The sequence below is a fragment of the Carassius gibelio genome, chromosome A24, assembly GCF_023724105.1.
Source record: "Carassius gibelio isolate Cgi1373 ecotype wild population from Czech Republic chromosome A24, carGib1.2-hapl.c, whole genome shotgun sequence".
NCBI classification, from domain to species: domain Eukaryota; kingdom Metazoa; phylum Chordata; class Actinopteri; order Cypriniformes; family Cyprinidae; genus Carassius; species Carassius gibelio.
In genome coordinates, this window is record NC_068394.1 from 6,507,312 (window position 1) to 6,520,086 (window position 12,775).

General features: G+C 37.7%; 1 protein-coding gene across 13 annotated transcripts in view; it reads right to left on the reverse strand.

Annotated features, from left to right (window-relative positions):
* LOC127946537 (disco-interacting protein 2 homolog C) overlaps positions 1-12,459 on the reverse strand; it is a 99,020-nt gene extending 86,561 nt beyond the window's left edge. For 7 of the 13 annotated variants that reach the window (XM_052543181.1, XM_052543180.1, XM_052543171.1 and 4 more), the window contains exon 1: positions 12,030-12,437. In XM_052543181.1, the coding sequence (XP_052399141.1) occupies positions 12,030-12,108 (79 nt within the window). In that variant the 5' untranslated portion in view covers positions 12,109-12,437. Of the gene's footprint in view, positions 1-12,029 lie in introns of all 13 variants that reach the window. The other 6 variants (XM_052543178.1, XM_052543176.1, XM_052543177.1 and 3 more) reach the window with 2 other exon arrangements.
* Positions 12,460-12,775: the final 316 nt, after the last annotated feature.

A 12,775-nucleotide genomic window follows, 5' to 3' on the forward strand; every position in this document is an offset into this window, starting at 1 on the left:
GCCTTAAATTAAAAGATCAACTGTAACCATGTGAAATTAAAGGCAACAACTGCATAATTCTACAATCCAAACAACACAATCAACACACATTCAATAAGATGTTACTTAATCAACATTGAGTACTTGTTTTAGTTTAAAATTTGTTTTTTGTCTTTTTTTAAAAAAAGCTGTACCAGTGAGAATAAAAAAGTATGCTACATAAATAAATTATTCCAAAATGTTAAAATCAAATAATGTTGGTGCGAATAAAACAAAGATGCAAAGTGTTTCATTTATCCAATTAAAACCACAACCACTCTGGGAACCCACCAGTGGGTCCAATATTGCATATGCCTAATTCTCAAAAAAATCAAAATAACAGCTGAAGGGGTTAAAGAGCCACACAGATGGGAAATCAAAAATTACCTGTATTACAGTGTATAATGTAGCTGTCCATCAGTGTAAACAATGTGCAAAGTAATTAAACCAAAAAGTACACAATTTATAAAGTTATTGGCTTCTAAAGTAAGGAGTCAACTCTGAATTGCTGAAACGAGTCGTTATAGATTTCATATCTTTTGCCCATCTCTATGTACGTCACTAGGAACACTTTGCATAATAATCTTCGCCTACCAAGTTGGGAGAAACGAAGCTCTGACCTGCCCCACCCCCCCCCCACAAAGACGCTCTGGTTGGTGTGATAGCATCATGTCGAGGAGACAGTGTGATTTTAATTGTAAAGGCAAGTTTGTTTTATTTTCACTGCCAAACAATGAAGATCAGAAGAATCCTTGTTGTGTTCACAACATTTCACTGATGACTGCTTTTCTAATCTCGGTGAGTACAAGGCAGGATTTTCAAAGCGTTTGGCCATAAAAGATGGTTCATTACCAACTTTATTTAGACAAACGAGCATCTCCGAATCACAACGCGAAGTATGATTATGAAGTTATATGTTTGTTTTCTCCCGAGCGTCTTATCAGTATGTGTGCTGTCCGCGCTGATCTTCATTTACAAACACGTCATTAAAATGAAGTGTAACTCCGTGAATACTCAACGAAGAGACATGAGAGAGATATCTATAGAAAGCTTGACATGTCTACTTTAAAACTAAACAAGTGCTGCTAACAGATATTCTGTGATAAAGTAATCAATATGAAAACAACGCGATGTCTGTTTTTCATGTCTCCCTTCTAATGTGACCACGCCCCCGCGCTGAACGCGCCATTCAGATTCAAACTGAAGTGCGCGGCTTGAATACACACACACAGAAGAAAAAGCAGCGAGACTGTTCAAGTTTTTTATTTTACTGTTTGCTTTGCGGTAAGAGGAATAAGACATAATTCACCCCAAACAGATGCTAACGCATAGTTTACCGTGGAGTAGTGTGCGGAACAACCAATCAAAACTATGTCAGTTGACCAATCAGAACACAGTATGCAACCAAAAGGTGGGGTTTAAGGAAACTGAATCTTTTGAACAGCTTTGCGCGAACCGTTTGGGGATCTCTGAGAATTGAGGCAATTTTAAAATGATATTTTGACAAAATGACAATTTTTTTAACCTTGGATGGATTTAAACCTAATGTACAGGACTTAAAAACAGTGATAGGAAGCTTAGAATTTTCATCTTACTGGCTCTTTAAAAAATTAAATAAAATAGGGTAATGATTCACATCTATATTTTTTTACTTGAGCCAATGAAAAATAAATAACAATTGTCTCGAGTTAAAAAATATAGATGTGAATCATTACCCTAAATTTTTTTAATTGGATGAATGAAACTTTTTTTTTTGCCGATCGCATATTTTAAAGGGGGGGGGGTGAAATGCTATTTCATGCACACTGAGTTTTTTACACTGTTAAAGAGTTGGATTCCCATGCTAAACATGGACAAAGTTTAAAAAATTAAGTTGTATGTTTGAAGGAGTATTTCTGTTCCAAAAATACTCCTTCCGGTTTGTCTCAAGTTTCGGAAAAAATTTTTCGAGTATGGCTCTGTGTGACGTTAGATGGAGCGGAATTTCCTTATATGGGTCCTAAGGGCACGTCTGCCGGAAGAGCGCGCGCTGCTGTATAGCAGAGCACTGAGAGCACAGACATTCACTGATCAGAGCGAGAGCGTCGCGAAATGTCACAAAAGAAGTGTGTTTTTGGTTGCCAGGGCAAGACAACCCTGCACAGATTACCAAAAAAAAAAACAGCATTAAGGGACCAGTGGATGGAGTTTATTTTTACAGAGCATCAACGGAGTTGTGCAAGTGTTTTTGTTTGTTCCCCTGCATTTCGAAGATGCTTGTTTTACAAACAAGGCCCAGTTTGACGCCGGATTTGCACATCGTTTATTTCTTAAGGATAATGCAGTCCCAACGAAAAAGGGTCACGATCGTGTGTTGGAACCGCATGCGGTGAGTAAAACTGCTTCAAATATCTCTGTGTTGTTAACTTAGCAAACGGCGCGTAAGCACATCAAGTAAACAACATGCGATGTTGTCATCAAACTGCACTTTCCACATGTACAGCTTAAAAAAAAAAAAAAAAGACGACAAAGTGGAACTTAGTCATTTTCCAAAACAGCTAAGCAAATATATACAGTTTCAGTACATACCACATAGAGACATCGTTGCGGATGCTGCTCTTGTTAAATTTCAGCCTCTGGATCTGATTCTGGATCATAAATAAACGGCTGAATCTGACTGTTAGCCATGGTTTGTTTTGGATGATGGTTTTTTCCCTCACGGTAATGTCACAGCTTCCAAACGCTCTCAACGCAAAAGCCTACTGGCGCTCGTGATTCTTTAGCTCCGCCCACACGTCACGCCTCCAGCCACTCGTGTTTTTCCGGGAAAAATCGGTACAGACTATCTTTCTCTTTTGAATATAATAAAACTAATGACTTTTTGGAGTAATGAAGGATGCAGTACTACTCTATAGGTACTCAAGATTAACAGGATATTGAGTGAAAACAAGCATTTCACCCCCCCTTAAGGAAAAACCGTCCGGTTTCGATTTATGGCCGGTCAACCGGTGCATCCCTGCTTGCGTCCCACTTGTCCTGTGTTTAAACAAATGGCCTGCTGGCTTTAATCAATTAAAAATCATACTTGCTTTAAGCATAATACTAACACAAAGCCTAAAGGTCCTTATTCTACACAAAAAACCCAATATACTCCCCATGTCCCTGATTTCAACATTTCTCAACCGATTTGAAAGTGAATCCAAGCTTTGTTGTTGCAACTGATATTTATTTGTCAGTGTAATTAGTGAAAATTACAGTCATTATAATAAAGAGCTAAGGAAGGTTTAAAAGAAAATGAATATTGATTCTGGATGCACAAAACTAAATTGACACCAGGATTATTCTATGTAATTTTAAAATAGGTTTCTGTTATTTGAAATAAAAGTTAAATTAATTAATTTTTAATATAAATAAATTTATTTCAGCTAGTTGTCAAGGCGATACTTCTCTTTTTCATATAGTTTACCTTGATGTACTAAAATAACTCAAAATCCTGTAGAAAATTCCACATTTCTCGTTCTCCGTCATTTGTTTGTTCCTCACTTTCGCTCACCCATTTCCATATTATTTTAGCTTTGCCTAGCATTTACTGTGAGTGAAATGTTTAAAACGAAAGATGATACTGATCAAAGCACTGTGGACAGATAAGAGAATAGAAAGGGGTCCCTAAAGGCTTGGAAACACAAGCACATTGTTCCTAAGCAGCACTGTGATGTAAACAGAGGACTTGATTGAGACCACATGACTGGATTCCTATAGCAGCTTCAGATAAGTGTAAAGGAGACGAACAGTAAAACTGTCATGGCTGCTGCCATCCAGCTGTGCAACCGCTGTCTGTCTGTTGCAGGATCACATGACTACACCACTCTTAACACATGTCAGCAATATAGTCCTGCCCCAAACATGCCATCGGTTGAGTCAATGTTGCTAAAATCATGGTTTTCAAACATACAGAGCAATGTTTTAAAAGCACCATCATATTTACACTTTTACTGATAGTTGTCTCTGGATACGAGGAAGGGATAGAGCAAATACACATATCGAAACAATTACACACTCCAGCTTTAAGACCTAAATGTTGCAGATTTCTTCAGAAGGGTTGAAGATTTCCATCTGAAACAAATCGAGCCCTCTCTACATGTAGTCAACTAGGTTCACGAAGGGCAATGGAGACATCTGTTATGTTTTAACACCAAACCCAACACATGTGCAATCTAATGTGGTAAATATTTCAATTATTAAACGCATTCAACGCCACTTTCACCTCCAATTACGAGTGTATCAAGGCTTAGCGACTGAATTACAGCTCTTGGTTGAAGTAGTACACCTTAAAACACAAGCAAGAAAATTATTATCGCTGGAATCATTTGCACGAAAATCCCAACAAATAACACACAGTGTTTTCTGCACCGAGCTCAAACACATGGAAAGAATCAATGTCTGTTACATTCTTAAAACCAGGACATGCTTTCAGCTGCTACAAGGAAGCAAATGACGTTATTTCAGGAATGCATTATTTACAGCATTACACCTTTTGCTTAGCGACGGGGTTAAAGGTCAGTTTGAGCCGGATGTGTTTGCAGAGCAGTCAGCGGGCTGAACACTCGCTCTTCTGAGGCAGCTGTGTCCTCAAATGAGGGCTTGGTTCCAAAGGCACCATAATGTTACAGCCTGATAACACAGTCAAAACCGGCAAAAAATATGCACTCAATTCCCTGCGTATGAAATGTCCTCCAAGAGCAGGAACAGATTTAGCTTCACTGAAGCTGTGGAGCAAGTCAGCAAGGTGTGAAATTGTTTACTACCTTTCATAAGGCAACATGTGGCTTCTACACTAATGCAAATTTGAATGTTTATTAAGTGTCTGTGGGTCTATGAAAACAGTTTAAGCTTGGACTGGAATGAAATGTAACAGTTTGAGCTTTTCCGTCCGTCTCCTTCCCCATCGATGGCTCCTGTTACGCTACATCGGACTGATCCTACAAGATGATCTCATAGGCATCTGATGACACTCTTCCAACAGTCACTACAACAACAACTACAACGAAAAAAATGACAATCCATGTGTAACGTGGAATAACTGGATGTGTACAGGCAAGTACAGAACTTGTGTAACTCTAGTCTTGGTATCATATCATTAAGGTCATCTGGAGGGAGAGCATGCAAAACATATGCTAACAAGAGTTGGAAGTCTCTTGTGTGACTGTATTAGCTTGTGAAATACAATATGTTTGTTGAGACAAAAAAAACCCAACTCTGTCTGACTAGTCCTCTCTATTAGATCTTCACATCTGCTTTGAGTGGTGGGGGGGGGTCTCGGGGGCGATGGACAACAGTGATTGGAGTAAAAGTGGAAGACAAGCAGTTTGGAGGTCACATAATCCCACAAAGCTAACAACAGATGAAGGAGATTTGCGGTAATAGATCTCCTTTATCACGCTTCATGAAGAATCAGATGCCAGTTTGTTTTCTTAGACCTGTCAAAAACCTGTCAAGAATGTGTCTTGTTTATATTTTATACCAAAGTCAAACAAGATGTATATTTTGCATGAGGAAAGCAAAGCCTTTTTAGCATTGTAACCTTACTTTCCCCTATAAAATAAATCATTGTTGTAATGCATCAGGATGTTGTTTTAAGCATATTTCTTGGTGATTCTCATAAATAAAATAAAACATACTATATAAAAAATACTTATATACTTATATATATATTAGCATAAATTAAAGTCAGCACAACAAATTGTACTATAATGTATAAATACCTTAATATTGATATATGTGTGTCTATATTAATATACAGTATAAATATATAAATATGTTTCAGAAATTAATGTGAAATATAAACAGTAGAGCAATACAACTTAATATATTGATGCATACATATAAAATATATTATATAGTTATTTATATATGATTTAATACATTTATACATGCACACTTTTCATTATGGTAATGAAATATGAGGGAATTCACCTAATTTTCATGAGAATGCCACAATACAAAAGAGGGCCCAAAACAGAGCAAATTTTCTTTATGCAAAATAGAATTTCTTAATGATTTGGGGTGAAATATGCAAAACCAGCATGTTTTAATTCATTAACCTACATTTGGATCATGAGGAAGTGAGAAGCACAAGGAAAAGAAAAGAAACACTGGCGTGCTGCCGTGAACAGGGAAGTGCTGATTAATATCAAAGTCCTTTTATGCAAGTCGTGCCACTCGGACGCCATCTTGGCAACGCCTCCGGGCAGTTATTTCAGACTAACAAGACCAGGCTCCTATCTAAATGAATTGGCATAGAGTCAGAACTGAAAATTTTTTATGACTTTGCCTCAAAATAAGGTTTAAAACGCCTTTATCCCCACAGGTTATACTTTTACTACGCATGCGCAAGGGTTCCTCAACTTTGCGCATACATCAGTCGAACCAGACGATAGGCTTAAATGTTCCCAGCTTGACTGTTAAAAGCAGATGATTGGCTTTCCAGCGGGAGGGGTGGGACATTTGCATACAACCGCCATCTTTGCAGTTACAGGTTTTCCTTTTATAGTTGGATTGAGGATTGAGGAAGTGGCATGTCTCTTAGAAATTGTCTCTGTTAATATTCATTTTTCTACGGAATATTGGGAGTGGGGTAAAACTGGGACTCGTGGTATTTGCCCACAGACACTAAAGAGACAGAGAGAGGAAATTATGTTAGTCATACCAGATGTTACAGCATCTGTTTATAAATTACAAAGGTAAACATACCAATACATTCCCTACTACATCTTCACAAAATCAACCAATCACTAGCAAAAACAAAAATAAAATTAAAACTGCAGGTAAAGCAGTGAGATGCTATCTGTCTGGCACAGCATACGAATAATTTATGGCATTTATTAGCAAATGTCATGATCTCCCCATGTCCAGGCACAGGTTACTGGCAGTGACACAACCTCGGCACCGCTATCTTGCACCACAAGCAGTGCCTCGACCCCACAGCACAGCCCCTGTCAGCTCTCATCAGAACCCCTTACTAACATACCTATACAACATCCCATCACTTCCTCTCATGTCTTCTGCATTTGCCATACAGCAACACTTAATACTCCTCCAGTATAAGCAGTTCTTTACAGGTTAATATAAATCTACACTTTTTTTTATAAATCAGGTGAGACAAAAAAAATTTGTTTATATATATCATTTTTTAAAAGGTCTCCTATACATGTCTCTTATATTTGATCAAATGATTTAATCAAAAATACCTTTAAAATGACAACTTTGTGAAACATCCTTAAAATAACTTTCCTATATTATTGAATTATTATTTGTTGATTACAGTGATGGCAAAGCTGAAGTCTCAGTGTCACATGATCCTTTAGAAATCATTTCCAGATTTCTTATTATTATCGTTAAAACAGTTGTGCTGCTTTATATTTTTATGAAATTCATGACACATTTTTCTAAGATTCTTTGATGAATTTAAGCAAAGTCTTTGCTGTCACTTTTGATCAATTCATCCTTGCTGAATAATTTTACATTTCTTAAAAAAAAAATGGTAGTGTGTGTATGCATGTGTGTGTGTGTGTGTGTGTGTGTGTGTGTGTGTGTAAATACATAAATACACACACACACACACATACATGCATTTATTACTACTACTAATTCTACCAGATATTCTTTGGAGAAATTTCTTTGTGATCAAAAAAAGTCTAAACATACCTACATTAAATAAATCTGTGAATATTGAAGTCAAAGGGTGTAAAATTACATCAACACATAAAACATCTACACATACAGATTCAGTAATTTTTGCCGACATTCTCACCAGGCAAGGCTTCAAATCAGGGTCATATAGGGTTTCTTTTCTTCCACAGCCAGCATGACCCCTGTTTAACAACTTAACCCTTTCACTTACCAACAGTGTTACCCTGAGGGTGAAATGAGATCCATTCATCCTTTATTTGGCATGAACGAGACTAATACTCAGTTTGAAGAATCAGTATCCATTAAGAGTCTGCCAGCATAGACAAAAGACCACTGAGAGAAACTCTCGCCAATCTGGGAATGGTTTCCAAACCATGTAAATAAAAATCAATGCAAACAAGCCTCACATGTACATGTAAGATGCAGGGCATAAAACCTAAAAAATAAACCATGTTTGACTTATAAATGGAGGCAGCAAAACACACAAGTTCATTACATTGTGTACAAACTTTACAAACACATTATTGTCCTTAAGGGCATTATAGGGCAGTACACAGACACAAATCTTTCTGATGAGCAGACGTTCTGTAATTTCCAGGCCTTTCATCCAGTGCCAACACACTCAGATAATCACCTCTCCATGAGTGCAGTGCTAAACAGCACCAGAAGCTAAGCTGGAATGGCAAGGAAGCATCTTATTTCTACAAAGGCAAACACACACAAGCAGAGGTTCAGAAGAATGACACAGGGCAGCAGAAAGAAGCAACTGAGCCAGAATATTCCCTCCACCGCAATCATAAAGTGAGGCAAAACGTTTAAATGCAAAATGAGCTGATTAAGGCTAACGAAGCTTGAAGGGCAGCTAAAAATACCCGTGTCCACTTGCAGACGAAGCAGCCTGTGATCATCTTTAAGTGAAGTTTGGCTGAAATTACGTTTGGCTCTGAATAGAATGCGAAGGGGTGGTTTGCCATTTGAACATTCAAAATAGCACACACTGCCATTCTAGAGCAATTTATGACTACAAAAATAGAAATAATACATTCAAAAATCTAATAAAAATTGCTTCCATAAATGAAAGCATTAGTTTATAAAAGGTGCTGGCTTATATGCTTAAGATTACATGCTTTACTCAGGGTGTGTTCACACTTGTCATGTTTGGTTCGATGGTTCTGTTAGTGCGGTTCATTTGAGCATGTGTGAACGCTGCCATCCGAAACCTTGTGGCACAAAACAAGCGGAACAAAATGAATTTTAGTGCGGTTTGAAAGATATATGAAAGCAACATGGACAAAATACTTTACACTTTAATATGCTGAAAGTCTGACCTGATGCACCTTTTTTTTGGGGTGTTCGATGAGTTCTGTCATTATACGTGTCGACAATTCAAGCTGACCAATCAGGTTGCGAATGTATCACAATGCCTTTAGTTTCAGTGTCTTTAGGTTCGCTGTCAAAAATACTAATGTGAACGCTAAGTGAACCAGGACCAAAGGTATCATTTTCCTTTTGGTCCAGGCCAAATTAACCAAACGAACTGAACTACAAGTGTGAACACACCCTCACACTAGCACTTTTGGTACACACCCAGGTTCATTTGTCATCAGAGTACGGTTTGTTTGGATGATGTGAACGCTGTCTTCTGAACTCGGGTGCGCACCCGATCCTGACAAGCATGACTGACGCACTACAAACAGAGAGCAATTTATCTTTCATATTCCTATTTTATATTTCTGTTCGCCTTCAGCATTCTATTCTATTAGAGCATTTGCAGTTCATTTGAAAGACGTAAGTGTCTTTTAAGTACCAAAGCTTTGTAAACAAAACGAACGGTTCAGAAACTTGAATACATAAAAGTGCAGAAAGCAATGTTTTGCATTTGCCACCTTCTCCTGCATCATCATTACTAAAGCAACAGTTAAATTTTGTCTACACTAGACGCGACAAAGCGAATGTTGAAAATCATTTGAAATTTGTGTCAATGTCAGATATAGAAAGCAGCAGCAGTTTTCTGTCGGGGATTTGTCACGCTGCACTGCTTGCGTCCAGTGTAGACACAGTGTAAGCAACGGGGTAAACAGCTGCTGGCTTGATGATGCAAATGAACTGCGGTTCGGATCCAAATAAAATAATATGAACACAGGTCCAGCAGGGGAGGGGGGAGCAATCTAACTCGGGTTCAGACCAGGCAAGCGAACCAAGTGTGAAAACACTCTTAAGAGTGTCCGAATTATTAACTGACTTTTGCATAAACCATGAACTAAATGTATACCATTTTGGACATACTTATTATTTACATTTTATACCAAAGTGATAAATAATGACATGACTTTTGTTTTATCGAAGTACCTTCCATATTTAACTCTCACGCAGCTGTTGACATGGCTACCACCTCAGGCAAATGTGACAATTTTTTTTACAAATGTCTGTTTTATTAACTTACCAGCTGAAAATGCTGGTTTAAAACAGCCTGGTCTGCTATTCCAAGCATATTTAATTTGGTTTAACCTGGTCCTCAGGCCTTGCTATGCTGGTCTTCAGCTGGTCTCTCATCAAGACAGTTCCCAAAACTCCTATAAAACCAGCTAACCAAGTTAAGCTGGTTTAAGATGTTTTAATCAGGTCTGTAATCTAACCATTTTGGTTAACGATACACTAAATCTTACCATGTAACAGACAGTTTAGAACCCATAATGCTTTATGGAAGACAAATGTAATATTAAATTGAATATTTGTGATCGATCAACCCAGTAAACCCACTGACTGAAATTTGTTAGGTATAAAATGATGCTGTTTTCGCTACACAGGTTGGTGCAGCGTGTTTAGTATGGTTTGGATATAAAGGCCTGCTGTCTGCTGGAACTTTGAGGCAGGGTTAACAAATGCACAAGCACTTATCGCCTTAAATGGTTCAGATCTACACACAGCAGACAATCACACATGCCACACACACACAGACGCACATTACAATGGACCACCAGGCACTAGAATTAAAAGCAACATTAGCAAACGGTTCACTCAGTTCAGTTTGCTTATGTCAGATGACAAGATTCACAACATGATACATATTACAAATATTACATGCCTGTGTTTCTGTCTGACTCCAAATGATGTGCAAAATCACACAATGCTGCATAAAAGCCTTAAAAATTTACCAGCTTTGAGCTACCAATAATCAGTTTGGCCAATTCTATTTTTTTATGACTGATACCATTATGTTGTTCCCTTAACTAATAAAATTTACTGGTAGACCTTGGTAGACGTTAAACATCCAATAACCAATGAAGTTCCACTTAACATTCAACAAACAATTATCACCCCATCTCCAACCAGTATTTTTTTTTTACAGATATTTATGAATAAACATGTATGAATATTGCATGCAATATTACACACTATTATACTCATTTAAATATTTGTTAATTGAAATTATTTTTATATTAATTATTTAGATATCTTTGTATTGAAATATGGGGAAAAATACTATATATTTGCATAATCTGTCTTTTATGTTTGAAATGCAGTAATAAAAAAAAAAACTAGTCAAAAAATTTTAATGGAAATAGAAAACTATAGAATTAGAATTATTCGGTATCTAAACATAAAAATAAACTGTAGAAGTCAAGAAAAAATCATGTAGATGTAGCTGCAGACAGGAATAAACTTTGTTGATGTCATGTTAAGATGATATAATAATACTTCATATTATCACACATCCATCATGTATCTATATATGTATCTATATTCAAAATAAAATCTCAATTCCATTAATATTACTATCTGGCGATTATATTGTATAAAAAAATGTATGCTGCATTACACTGTCTGAGTATCTTTTTGTGGTATAAATGCAGCTTCAGATGCTGCTTTTGCAGTATAAAGATGGCATGGCAATGCAATTTTGGGGAACTGCTTGTTTACCTAACTGCTGCTGTATTGAAGACATTGTACTGACATAAATAACAACACAGCCAGAGAAATTCAAAAATATCAGCGGGTACATGAAGATTCCACGGCGGTCATTTGACCGTTGGTCTCTAGGGAAACGCATTTTTAAAATCCTAACGGGAAAAAAAAAATCAATTCTGAAGTCGGTTTCCTCAAGGTCAAATAGATACATTGTAACAAAGAAAATGAGGCGGGAGTTACAGCAAACGAACGAACGCCTTTACGAACACAACCTCAGCGCTGCTGCGGGGATAATAATTGGCTCCAACATCTGGTGCTGGTTGTGTTGGTATGGTATTGGGTTTGTGGTGGGAGGAGGTGGGGGGGGCATTAACGTATCCTCCGCAACAACCATATTGTATAACGAAATAAGTCATTTAAAATGTCAATCATACCTTCGGATAGCTCCAGCTCCAGCTCAGCCAATCTGGCCCGCACTTCCAGTGGAAGGGGCAGCGCATCGCGGTCCGCCATTGTCCGTTCAAGGGGGTAAAAATCACTCTCGTTCTCTTTCTTCGACTCTTTCAGCGCTGCTGCCGTTTCTCCGCGTCGCAGCTGTGCATAAGGAGGGCTGCGGGAGACGCGTGTCCGATAACAAACTGTTCGGTGAACGGTAATGCTTGGAGATCTTCTGTCCCTCTCAACGAAGCCCCGCCATGTCTGAAGGGCTCCGCCGTTAGAGTCAGCAGTGTAAGATGTGGACTGTCAGTTCGGTGAAGCTCGCGGATCCAGAGCGGTGAGCATGTGTGTGCGCGTGTCTCTCCAACCCCTCTCTCCCTCTCTTTCTCTGTCACTCTCTCATGACGCAAGGCGAGTGTGATTTTTACAGCCGCTAGGGGGCGACAGAAAGATTCTGTTTATGTTTCCATAAATAATCATTCCATAATGTGAAAAACCTGTTCAGGTTACATTTATGTAATGCATATAAAAAAAAAAAAACAATAAAAAAAAAACGTGAATTTAAATTAAATTTCGAATAAAATGTTAAATAAAAAGAAACCGTTTGGATTTAAAAGTGACGATACATTAAAAAAATGTGTCTTCACAAAAAAATTAGAACACTGTTTTCAGCATAAATAGGAATATGTTTCTTGAGGAACGAATCAGCATAATAGAATGATTTCTGAAGGATCATGTGACC